The 13,992-nt window shown below is 40.8% G+C and overlaps 1 protein-coding gene across 1 annotated transcript in view; it reads right to left on the minus strand.

Annotated features, from left to right (window-relative positions):
• gad2 (glutamate decarboxylase 2) overlaps positions 1 to 13,992 on the minus strand; it is a 117,632-nt gene that overhangs the window by 44,977 nt on the left and 58,663 nt on the right. The window contains exon 7 of the mRNA XM_039753912.1: positions 10,581 to 10,696. Coding sequence (XP_039609846.1) covers positions 10,581 to 10,696 — 116 coding nt within the window. The remainder of the gene's footprint in view (positions 1 to 10,580; positions 10,697 to 13,992) is intronic.

Below are 13,992 nucleotides of genomic sequence, written 5' to 3' on the forward strand. Positions count from 1 at the left end.
TGGGATCTTCTAATCTCTCTCATTCTTTCCTAGGGCACAAAGTGGAAGCGGAAGCAGAAGCAGACAATGGCCGGCAGTGAGATGAATCGCGTTTCTGTCGTCGTAGAAGAACTCCAGGTACTCGACAAACAGATTCAGAAACTCCTGTACAGTCGAAGGTACCTTAGAGATTTGAAGGCTCGGCTGCTGGATAAACCATCCTCGCCATCTGAAGTCGACGTAACATCAACCCTGCGTCATGCCGCTCACTTCCAAGAAAAAGTAAGCATCACCCCCGCGCCTCATTGGAGCGACAAAGACACCAATGAAAACCTTGGCATGTATATATATATATATGCAAGGCTAGAACACCTCCATCGGCACAGGCGAGCATCTCGACGCAGAACCGTTTCGACCCTCTCCGCGTCCCCAGTTTGCCTTCAACCCCGGGTGATGTAATCGTGGTAGGTGATTCTATTGTAAGAAACCTCAATATCACATGCCCTAATCGGAAATCTTTTGTTTCTTGTTTTCCCGGTGCTCGTGTCCGAGATGTGTTGAGACGTGCGCCGACAGTCTACGAGAAGCACAAGAAGAAGAGTGCAGTTGGATCTATTGTGTTACACGCCGGCGTAAATGACATAAGGCACCGACAGTCGGAGATTCTTAAGGCTGACTTCGCAGCACTAATTAAAGACACGAAGGAGAGGACCCCATCGGCAAAGATCTTCATTTCGGGTCCACTACCTCTCGTAAATGAATACTAAAGTCGTCTGCTAGGATTAAACAACTGGCTGAAAGGCTTCTGCAAGAATCAAGACTTCGGGTTCATCAACAACTGGGACCTCTTTTGAGAAAGGCTGCGTTTCTTCAAGAGGGATGGCCTGCATCCAAATAGATTCGGCGCCCGGGTCCTCTCCGAAAACATCACTAAGGTAATCCGTCTCTCTTGACTGTCTTTTTCTACTCTTAACCCCTTCCGTAATGCTACTGCTTTGCTAGGACATGATAATTGCTTAACAAAGTCTTCCGTAGAAGTGCACAACATTAATGCTCTAATAACCAATCTTAATGCATGTAAAAAATCTAGGCAGTGCGGCACAAACACCAATAATTTAATTGTAATTACTACTTTAGATGAACAATGTATTAAAACTATAAAAACAGATTATAGATTACATAAAAAATACACACAGAGCGGCGCTAACAAAAATAACCTAGCTTCTGTTCCAAATATCAATAACGCACAGAATTCAGCTCTACCCCTGAATATGGCACTATTAAATGTTAGAGCCTTAACTAACAAGACGTTTTTTATTAACGATCTTATTAGTGATAGAAAACTTGATTTTATTGCACTAAGTGAAACGTGGCTAAGCTCAGACGACGCGGCTGTTCTAATCGAATTTGCACCTCCGGATTACAGTTTTACTCTTGCGGATTGCCAGGGAAAGAAGGGCAGCGGCTTGGAAAACATTTACTCGAGCCGGTTAAAATGTAAAGATGTTAGTTTTTGTAAATTCAAGTCCTTTCAGTATCTCACCGTTGTTATTCATGGAGATTCTCAAGTTCTAGTATTATCCGTGTATAGACCTCCTAAATGTAACGAGTCTTTCTTTGAGGGATTCTCTGACTTAATGTCAATTTTAATTACGAACTATGACACACTCTTAATAGTCGGCGACTTTAACTTTCATATTGATAATCAGTGTGACCTAAAAGTAAAGAATTCATGAACCTCCTGGACTCTTTTGATTTGAGACAGCTCGTTAATCAGCCTACACATAAAGCAGGTCATGCGTTAGACTTAGTAATTACCAAAGGACTAAAGTTGATGTAAAGCAGGTCATTGATATTGGTCTATCAGACCATTTTCTTCTACTATTTAATATAGAAATAATGATAGAAAACATTCATGAGAAGCATATTGTTAAAAAACGCTTCTTTGACTCATCAGCAGCTTTAAAACTTACAAACATTCTAAGCAATCAGTCCGTTTATAGTGCAAACTATAATAGCGAGGATTATGTAAATAGTAAGGTGGAAAGATTTAATACTAAAGTGAGAGCTGCTGTTGACATAGTTGCACCCGAAAAGACAGTGAAAAATCTTCTAGCATTGTTATACCATGGAAGACCCAAAGAGTGTCTGATTTAAAGAGAACATGCCGTAGAGCTGAGCGTAAATGGAGGAAACTAAACTAACTATCCACTATGAGATATTAAAAGTTAAAATAACAGAATACAATAACACTGTCCGTCTTGAGAGCGCTGCTATTTCTCTAAGATTATAAATAACAATGCTAGTAATCCCAGAGTCTTATTTTCTACAATTGATCGTCTGCTAAACCCAGGTAACTCAAAGGAATGTCTCCAAAATGCTTCCAGTGAAACCTGTGAGGCTATTGCCGTATTTTTCAATCAAAAAACTAATGATATTAGAAATAACATAGTATATCTCCCCAACACTGCGGATCCTCCTGAGCCCCAGTACTCCGTTATAAACAAACTCAATTCTTTCACCAGGATAGATTTACCTGATTTATATAAAATAATCTCTCAACTGAAACCCTTCACCTGCGTCCTTGACCCAATAGCAACAAGTTTTTTCAAAGAAATATTGGGTGTGCTAATTGATTATATTCTGGACATAGTAAATTCGTCATTAGATACGGGGTCTTCCCAGACTGTCTTAAGACTGCTGTAGTTAAACCCCTACTCAAGAAAATAATCTTGACCCCTCTGCTTTGAAAATTTTAGACCCATCTCTAACCTGCCCTTCTTAAGTAAAGTTCTAGAGAAGGCAGTCATTATGCAGTTAAATGACCACCTAAATAAACATGCTATTCTTGATAAATTTCAGTCAGGTTTTAGAACAAATCACAGCACAGAAACTGCACTCGTTAAAGTAGTAAATGATTTGCGGTAAATGCAGACAGAGGCCATTTATCTGTTCTCATCCTCTTAGATCTGAGTGCTGCATTTGACACCATTGATCACAATATTCTTAGAAATCGCCTTAGTCAATGGGTGGGCCTCTCTGGCAGTGTCTTAAATTGGTTTGAATCCTACCTGGCAGGGAGAAAATTCTTTGTTAGTTGTGGTAATCACAACTCAAAGACACATGATATCCATATGGTGTTCCACAAGGCTCTATCCTGGGTCCGCTGCTCTTCTCAATCTACATGCTTCCGTTAGGTCAGATTATCTCAGGGCACAACGTGAGCTACCACAGCTATGCTGATGACACACAGCTGTACTTATCAATAGCGCCTGATGACCCGACTCTTTGATTCACTAACACAATGTCTTACTGGTATTTCTGAATGGATGAATAGTAATTTTCTCAAGCTAAATAAAGAGAAAACTGAAATTTTAGTGATTGGCAATAATGGATTCAATGAGGTTATCAGAAATAAACTTGATGCATTAGGATTAAAAGTCAAGACGGAAGTAAAAAACTTAGGGGTAACATTGACTGTAATCTGAATTTTAAATCGCATATTCATCAGACCACTAGGACAGCATTTTTTCACTTAAGAAACATAGCAAAAGTTAGACCTCTTATATCATTGAAAGATGCTGAGAAATTAGTTCACGCTTTTGTTTTCAGTCGACTAGATTACTGTAACGCACTCCTCTCAGGACTACCCAAAAAAGACATAAATCGTTTGCAACGAGTGCAGAATGCAGCTGCTAGAATCCTAACTAGGAAAAGAAAATCCGAACACATTTCTCCAGTTTTGATGTCACTACACTGGTTACCTGTGTCATTCAGGATTGACTTTAAAATTCTGCTTATGGTTTATAAAGCCTTAAATAATCTCACTCCATCTTATATATCGGAATGTCTGACACCCTTATATTCCAAATCGTAACCTTAGATTCTCAAATGAGTGTCTCCTTAGAATTCCAAAAGCTAAACTTAAAAGAAGTGGTGAGGCGGCCTTCTGCTGTTATGCACCTAAAATCTGGAATAGCCTGCCAATAGGAATTCGCCAGGCTGATACAGTAGAGCACTTTAAAACACTGCTGAAAACACATTACTTTAACATGGCCTTCTCATAACTTCATTTAATTTAATCCTGATACTCTGTATGTTCAATTCATTCATAATAACTATTCATGGTGGCTCTAAAATCCGTACTGACCCCTACTCTCTCTTCTGTTTCTTTTTCCGGTTTCTTTGTGGTGGCGGCTGCGCCACCACCACCTACTCAAAGCATCATGATGCTCCAACATTGATGGACTAAAAGCCAGAAGTCTGCATGACCATCATCATCAAGTCCTTCCGTGAGAACCCTAAATACAAAGAGGACTATTTCGTTTATGTTAGGTAGAATGCTCAGAGGGGACTGGGTGGTCTCATGGCCTGGAACCCTACAGATTTTATTTTTTCTCCAGCCGTCTGGAGTTTTTGTTTTTCTGTCCCCTGGCCATTGGACCTTACTCTTAATCTGTTTTTAATGTTGACTTGTTTTATTTTACTATGTATTTTTTTTTTATTTTTCATTATGTAAAGCACTTTAAGCTACATTTTTTGTATGAAAATGTGCTATATAAATAAATGTTGTATTGTATTTTATGGGGATACGTTCAAGAAAGGGAACGCCGGTAAAGAGAGGTTAAGACACAAGTGAATATGGAAGAAAGACATACACGTAGGGCAAGAGATATATTTTAAAATTATTCTATTACCTGTCTTTGATAGGTACTGTGGCTAGCTATATATCTATATATATATATATAAAAACATATCTGTATATTTATACATAGATGCTCTTAACGTGCATGTTCCTATAAGAGACAGTTTAAGGGCAATAGTAATTCTCCACCGCTCCAGGAGATGGAGCTGTGCGATAACATTCTTTCTCTTCCTCCCTCTGCAGACAGCTCCCTTTCACCGACATCACCGACTTTTCTTCCTTCTGGAACCAACTCTTCCTTCTTGGTTGCCATATGACCAGAAGAAGTGCCGTCTTAAGCAGTCAATTAGGACTCGCGTCTGAAGAAGACTTTTTGCATAGTTCACTTTGAAAATCTTTGATAACCAAATTATGTGAGGTTCACCTAAGGGTGCCCCAACACTTTGACTATCTCTGTCTTGTTTCTTACAATATAGTAATGCCACTGGCTCCTCAAGTACAAACAGGAAATGTTTAGATTCATAAGAACTACTTCTGAATGCTTTGAAGTCACTATAGTTTTTTTTTGTCTGCCACCTCTTGATTCACTGGTACGAAAAAACTCTCTCATACGATACACATCCTGACATCTAATTACGCAAGACTTTGAGCTTTTTTTGGGATCCCCCTATTTTTTGTCCCTCTCAAATTTAGGCCATTTTGTTGACCATATTTGGTACAGGAGACAACACTTTTATAACAAAAGAATAAACCAATGTGTGTCTTCAGCCAAAATAACAAAAGGACAAATCAGGTGACCCCCACCCCATGAAATCTCGCTATGGCGCGTTTTTCAACAATGGTGCAATTCCGTAGTGGAACGTCCATGTTCATTTGACATTGGCTTCGGCTAGAGTCCTGCACTGTGCGTGTTCAAACTACCCATAAGTCATCATGAGCATGTTATATTTTATCAGATTCTGTCCATTACAGTTACCACATAATTTTCAAATTTCCTTTGATTTTTGATTTACTGTTGCATATCATTAATACTGGAATGAAATTCAGATTTAAAAGTAATAACATATGTTTTGATACAAGAATAGTATTCAAGTTCTTGTCAGCACAATTGATCACCCCACCAATGATAGTTCCTAGTTGCACGATTAGTACACACCCTGAAGTAGGAGCTAAAAAAAGTACCGGGAACTACAAACGACCTGAGTTCCTGTGATGTGGATGCTACAAAAGCTGATGAATTTCTAAAAAGACCCTGGTTTTTGAAAAGAAGTGACTGCGGTGTGTAATGGACAGACTGGTGTTCCAGCCGAAAAGGACTACCTTCCCTAACCTAGATGGGAATCCAATATAATGAATTATACAGAAGGGAAGAGCAACGGTACTGGAATCTCAGCAGCAATGGATGGGAATCACAAGCCCAGCTGGAATGCTAGGACTAAATGATTGGAGTAACGGACTCTTTCCAGGTTGGGACAACACATATATGGAACAATGGGAGACTGCCCCTGGCGGCAGCATCCCTTATGGAGAACCCTGGTATGGACGCCCAAAGGGGAAACCATGGGAGTTGTTGTCCAATAAGCCTGCTCTGTTGGGGAAGATGTTGGGAAGTGAAAGCTCAGGTTCTTTCTGACCCTGAAAGTGCTTTCTGGAGACAAGCAGTTGGGACTGGAAGTACTTCTTGGTTGGGGCCCTAAATTACACCCACCACTTCACCTGGGAGAGGAGACGGTGAGCACTCGCCTGGGAGGAATAGCAGTAGGATGTTGTACCGTGTTAACAATAACGGATGCAATGAGATGTCAGGCAAAATGAAACCTTTTATTGGCTAACTGAACAGATTACAATATGCAAGCTTTCAAGGCAGTTTAGGCCCCTTCTTCATGCAGCTTGTAACTTGTAACAGGGAGGAGTGGAAGAGAGGAGAAAAAAAGGATTGTGCATTGTGAAAAGAAATCTCTTAAAGATACACTGTTCAAAAAATGCTTGTTTTAAACCTGGACTTCTGTGTGTGTGTCTGAAGATTTGGGCCTCAGTGCTACCCCCTACAGGCCACAGGTGGGAAAGCGCCTAATGTCTGCTAGATAGAGGAGAGGTGAAGAATGGAGAAATTCAACAAAAAAAATTAAAGAGGAGCATGGAACCAGAATCGAAAGGAAGGAGGTGATCTCAGTTTTTATATACCATACCCTACTACAGTGGTCTCAAACTCCAGTGCTGGAGGGCTTCGGTGGGTGGAGGTTTTCATTCTAACCCTTTTCTTAATTGGTAACCAGTTTATGCTGCTAATTAATTGCTTTTCGTTTAATTTTAATTGACTTGTTTTTTTTAAGATTTGTTTCCCTGAATTTCTCCATCGTTCCTCTGAATTGCTTCATTTCTTTCCTTCTTTCCTGGCACCCAAACAGAAATGAAATGTGAAGCGTCAGGGCCTTCAACTCTAATGATTTGCTCAATTAGGCATCGAGTCTTGTTGTTAATTCAACCCGTTCTTTAATCCCATGGCTTGTTGCTTATCTCATTGTGCAATAGCAGACATTTCTATTTCTATGTCGCTCTGACGTCACATGTGATGAAGACCATGGAGCGGCTGCTGCTTCACCACCTGAGGCCACAGGTTCTCGACCCTCTGCAGTTCACATATCAGGAGAAGGTGGGAGCGGAGGATGCCATCATCTATAAGCTACACTGATCCCTCTCCCACTTGGACAGAGGCAGTGGTGCTGTAAGAATTACATTTCTGGACTTCTCTACTGCCTTCAACACCATCCAACCTCTACCCTTTAAGGACAAGCTGACAGAGATGGGAGTAGATTCATAACTGGTGGCATGGATCGTGGACTATCTTACAGACAGACCTCAATATGTGTGTCTTGGGAACTGCAGGTCTGACATTGTGGTCAGCAACACAGGAGCACCGCAGGGGACTGTACTTTCTCCTGTCCTGTTCAGCCAATATACATCAGACTTCCAATACAACTCGGAGTCGTGTCACATGCAAAAGTTCGCTGATGACACTGCTATTGTGGGCTGCATCAGGAGTGGGCAGGAGGAGGAGTACAGGAAGCTAATCAAAGACTTTGTTAAATGGTGCGACTCAAACCACTTACACCTTAACACCAGCAAGACCAAGGAACTGGTGGTGGATTTTAGGAGGCCCAGGCCCCTCATGGACCCCCGTGATCATCAGAGGTGACTGTGCAGAGGGTACAGACCTATAAATACCTGGGAGTGCAGCTGGATGATAAATTGGACTGGTCTACCAATACTGATGCTCTGTGCAAGAGAGGACAGAGCCGATTATACTTCTTTAGAAGGCTGGCATCATTCAACATCTGCAATAAGATGCTGCAGATGTTCTAACAGACGGTTGTGGCGAGCACCCTCTTCTATGCGGTGGTGTGCTAGGGAGGCAGCATAAAGAAGAAGGACGCCTCACGCCTGGACAAACTGGTGAGAAAGGCAGGCTCTATTGTTGGCACGGAGCTGGACATTTTAACATCCGTGGCAGAGCAACGGGCACTAAGCAAACTCCTGTCAATCATGAAGAATCCACTGCATCCACTGAACAGTCTCATCTCCAGCCAGAGGAGCAGCTTCAGCAACAGACTGCTGTCACCGTCCTGCTCCGCTGACAGACTGAGGAGACCCCACACTATGCGACTCTTCAATTCCACCCGGGGAGGTAAACATTAACATTATATAAAGTTATTGTCTGTTTTACCTGCATTGTTATCACTCCTTAATTAAATTTTGTTTTATTGTTCTTTATCAGTATGCTGCTGCTGGAGTATGTGCTTTTCCCCTTGGGATTAATAAAGTATCTATCTATCTATCTATCTATCTATCTATCTATCTATCTATCTATCTATCTATCTATCTATTATATAGTGCCTTTCATATATCTATCTATCTATCTATCTATCTATCTATCTATCTATCTATCTATCTATCTATCTATCTATCTATCTATCTATCTATCTATCTATCTATCTATTTCTGAAATTGATGATTTTCTCTATTCTAAGAGCAGCGCTGTTAAAATGTTTTGTGGACCTGAGCAGATCAACATTCCTGAGTCCTCCATCTTTCTTTATTTTCAGATCTTGTGTGATGGACACAGTTTGTTGTTTTGGCTCATTTTGTATCTCATTATTGTTTGACTGCTAATTGAGAATATAGAAACAATTGGGGGGTCTGAGCCTTCAAGATCAAGACAAGTAAAATTTATTCAAAAGAAGTTAATTAGCAGCAAAAACAGGTCACTAATTAAGAAAAGGTTTAGAATGAAAACCTGCAGCCAAGGCGGCCCCCTCAATGATCTGGATTTTGAGACCAATGCCCTACTAGAATATTCTCTAACCCGCCTAATTTAATGTAGGGGTGTGCGTCAGGCTGGGGCCAACTTCAGCAGTACTGTAAGCAAGGTAGGAATCTGCTCCTAGATAAAGCACCAATTGGCCACAGGACTTGGTTCTTATGTATTAAGTTCAAGTTTTCTTCCTGATATGCATACTAAACTAATTAGGCACTCAGAACTGGTCCAATGTGGATATGAACTGGTCCGGAGTTCATTCTGTCAGGATTGTAACCCAAAAAATTGGATTAAGCAGACTCAGTAAATGAAGTCTGAAATTGAAACAATTATCCATGAAAACAACATGCAACGGGATTAAAAGGCTTTTCTTGGAGTCCTCCAGGCTTGATGACGCTGATTGATGTGAAATGTTGTGGAGCTATGATAAATATTAAGCTTGAGATTCGTTCTGCTTCAGAACTCTAAGCTTTCGTGGGTGGTGGGGAGGCTTCTGAACATTGTGTGGCAGGCATTGGTTAAGGGGCTTTAGCTAAACAGGATTTACGTGATGACTCACTTCAAGCTGCACAATTTCTTAGGTTATTATAGGCAGCTGGAAGCATCATTTCTAAAATTATTGGACCAGAAATCCCCACCTCAACCTCATCTCCCCGCAAACCAAAATGAAAAAAAATGGATAAGAAACAAAGCAACAATGTAATGTGCTTTGCTTTGGATCTCCTTTGATCTGAAATTCCAAGGTTAATTAATGGCTTGAAAAAGAGAAAATAAAATGAGTCAGGTCAGGTCAGGTTGGGGAGCATGCACTGGTACAGCGCGTTGCCGCATTGACCACATAATGAAACAGCTCAGGATCCTGGTTGGCAACCCCCCATGTAGACACACGGTCCAGTCTCCCCCCTCCAGAGATGACCATATATCTGCCACAGCTAGATGTTACATGGGCATCCCCTTGGCCTGGTCCAGCCACTTGGGTCTTCAACGTTGAGGATCCTGCGAGCCGGATCACCCTTGAGGGATCGCGCCACATGGCCATAATGCCGTAACTGACGCTCCCACACAATGCAGGTAATGTGCCTCATTCGGGACTCTGCGAGCAACACAAAGTCAAACCATTCTCCGAAGAGACACAGTACCGAAGGAGTCCAGTCTTCGTCTCAGATCACTGGATAGCGTCCATGTCTCACAACTATATAGCAAAACAGGAAGCACCAGGACTCTAAAGACTTGGACCTTCATCTTTTTGCAGAGATATCGGGAGTGCCACACACCTCTTCCCAGCAACCTCATGACCCACCCCCCCATACTCTCCCAATCCATCTACTGACTTCACAGGAAGAGTCACCAGACACATGAATGTCACAACCGAAGTAAGCAAACTTCTCGACGAGGTCAACATTCTCTCCGAAGACATACACGCTGCTGACAGCTGTGCCCAAGAGGTCATTAAAGGCCTGGCTCTTGGTTTTTATCAGTACACTCGCAAGCCCAGACATTCAAACTCCTCACTCCGTCTCTCGAGAGCCCCGATCAGAACCTTCATTGACATCATCAGCAAAGTCAAGATCAGTGAGTTTTTCTTCACCAACAGATGCCCCAAAGCAATAGTGAAAAAATACATAAAAAAAACAGACTTACATGTTCGGAAGTGAACGCAATCAGCCTCGGCACTGCTGACATTCCCTTCTCCTTCACTTCGGGAAACATCTTGTATCGGGCAACCAGCATGGCATACATATTAGATATGGAACCACCTGTAGTAAAGTCAAGTGCAACTTCATCACTTAATCCCATTTCTCATCATTCTCACCTTAGATGTTTACTATTGACAATGAAATGGCTACAGAAACATTTCTCCTTCTCACTTCATGTGTCCATGTGAAGGTTCAGTTATTTCTGTCTGTGAACCTCTCCTCAGTTATGAAGAAAAGTTCAATAAAGATATACTTTAGAATAAAACAGCAAAGATTTCTTCTTTCTGAGCTAAAGATAGGAACAATCTGATTAAAAAAAAATGGGCAAAGTTTAAGCATATAAAGAAAAATGAAGTCAACCAACAAAACGAAAGTGAAAAAAGGGAAAATGATGTGAACTGGGCTTTTAAGTTTGGTACATGGACATCATGGGATCCAAAGCACTCAATTGATCCTCTGAACAGAACCTCAGTGAATGTGAAATGGAGGTCCTGCTCGGTGAAGCTGAGGCTAGGATAAACATACTGTTTGGTGGCTTAAGGAGTGGTACAAACAACAAAAGGAAACTGATGGAGTGGCACATTTTGGGGAAGACACTCAAAAATTCAAGTTCAGAAAGTCTCACAGTGCCTGAAATTAAAAAGACCTGGGGCCTCATGTATAACGCCGTGCGTAGAACTCGCACTATAACATGGCGTAAGCACAAAAGCCGAAATGTGCTTACGCACAGAAAAATCCAGATGCAGGAATCTGTGTGTACTCCAACTTCCACGTTCTTCCACTACATAAATCCCAGTCAGCGTGAAAAGTAACGCTCGTGCACACGGTTTATGTAACGCCCCAACTCCTCCCTGAATTACGCCTCTTTGAATATGCAAATCAATATAAATCACCCTTAAGCTCAGCCTTCTGTGAAAAGACAATGGGAAAAGCACGGGGAAAAATATAAGAATTACAGCAAATACCAAGTGGAGGCAAAGGAAAAACATACTATTTGTTCAAATAAACCGTGGTATAATCAACAAAATGAAGTTGATCGAGTGACATAGCGTGTTGGAGAAACTTGAAATCTTACGTTCACAAAGTTGCACAGTGTCGGAAATAAAAAAGAAGTCACATATCAAAGTCGCAATGAAAAGGCGAGTTGTAGGCCACTGTCTGAGTGTCATATGAAAGCTTATTAGGGTACAGAGAAAAAAGCCACACAGTGGGGAAAAGCACGAAATGTCAACTTCAATCTCGACATTTCCACTTTAATCACGTAGTTTATTTTGTCATTAAAATAGAACATCATAAACTTCATCTTAAAATCGTTTAATTAACCAGTTTCTCAAATCACATCGTAATTAAAGTATAGCACGTTAAATGCTTTGTTTTGTATGTGATCTTCTATGTGCTCTATGTGTGTGAATCACTACATGCGTCTAGCGGTTCTCTTCCTCCGACAGGACACAGAATCCATGACATTCGTGATATTACAGCTCTCTGAATAACTAAAATACTGAGATGTATACGTGATATCATTTTCATGATGATAGTTAAAGCACGTTATTAAACATGGGTTTCACGGCGCAGTGATTGTGTGCGACCTTCGATGAAATTATTTATTGCAGCAGTACTCATGGGCGGCTCTATGTCCAATAGAGAATGTCCAATGTCAATATGTTATCTTATGCATGGTGGATCGCCACACAATCAGCTCTGTAATGGACGTTAAGCCATCTGTAAGCTTAGCGCCGATTCTTCAAAACGTTTCAGGAACATTGAAATATCTTCGTAGTACATGTTTAATTATTCTATCCTTAACGACACTCCAAGTGAAGAATATAGATTATTTAAATGAAGTTAAAGTTTTATCTGTATAATTTAATAAACATATTTTGCTGCATTTCATCTTAAAAATGGTATCGTCATCATATATAAATACGCGCTTTATAAAGTGGCTCAGGTTGTGTAAAATTATAACTGTAGTGCAAGTTTACAGTGGGGTGATTGTACTTATAAGTACAAACAGTTCTACAAGGAGCAATTGATTGAGTGCATTTAAAGTTCTTGGGATGAAACTGTTTCTGAACCGCGAGGTCTGTACAGGAAAGGTTTTAAAACGTTTTGCAGTGGCTGAGACAGCGTGTCCTTGAAGCTGTATACCGATTATTCTTTTTGCGATCAGCTGCTGCTGTGATTCACACTCAGATACAGTGATATAAATACTCCGAGTGGTGCAGTGAGAGTAATATGGGAAAAGATGATCCGCTGTGGCAACTCCTAATGGGAGCAGCTGAAAGAAGAAGAAGAAGAAGAAGAGAGTAACAACGCTAAAGCAGTTATGGTATTTGGAATACTATGGCTGTTCCCTGGACCATTATATTGTTACAAGTTAATTACAATCAGATGCGTTACACTAATAAACAATATGCGGTTAGTTTCAGTGTATTTATAAAGCCGCGTCAGGAAAATAAAGAGTAACCACACAGGAACAGTAGCAGTGCTTTGACGCTGGGTGCCGCCAGTCTGCAAAACCGAGCAGAGAACTTACGTACTACAGGGTATGAGGTACCGTGGAAAATTGCGTGGCTTTACGCCAAGTGTAGGTTTAATACATCGCGATTTGAACGTGGAAATGTTCTTACGCAACATTTCTGTGCGTACACACCGTTTATAAATGAGGCCCCTGGTCAGATATCAAAGTTGACATGATAAGGTGATGTCTGAGTGTCATATGGAAGTTTATTAGAGCCGCATAAGAAAAAAAAAAAAAGGGACACAGTGAAGACAAAAATGTCTATGTCGAGATTAAAGTCGAAATGTTGACTTTAATCTCAAAATTTCCACTTAATCTTATAGTTTATTTTGTCATTAAAGTAGAACGTTGTAAACTTCATCTTAAAACCCTTTTTTAATTTACTACAGTTTCTCAAATCCCATTGTAACTAAAGTACTTCTTAAACGGCCTTTCTCTTATGCTGACAGGAACACGCAGGCAGTGATCGCCACACAGAATACAATACATTCATGATATTACAGCTCTCTGAGCATTTTAGAATGCTAAGATGTACACTTGATATCGTTTTCATGATGAAATGCATTAAAGTATGTATTAAACATGTGGGGGCAAGGTGGCACAGCGGTAGCAAAGAGCTGGTGCCCCGTACAGGGATTATTCCTGCCTCCTGCAAGATGCTTGCTATGACACGCATGTGACCCTGCATGGAATAATTTATTGCAGCAGTACTGTCTCTGTCAAACATACAAAACCCCCAATTCCTGTCTTTCTGTTTCTTTCACCACATAACGAATCGCCACACAAGCGTGTATGATAAATGTAAAACGTTGATTCTTCAAAACTTTTAAGGAAC

Source organism: Polypterus senegalus, chromosome 5 (assembly GCF_016835505.1).
Source record: "Polypterus senegalus isolate Bchr_013 chromosome 5, ASM1683550v1, whole genome shotgun sequence".
NCBI lineage: Eukaryota > Metazoa > Chordata > Cladistia > Polypteriformes > Polypteridae > Polypterus > Polypterus senegalus.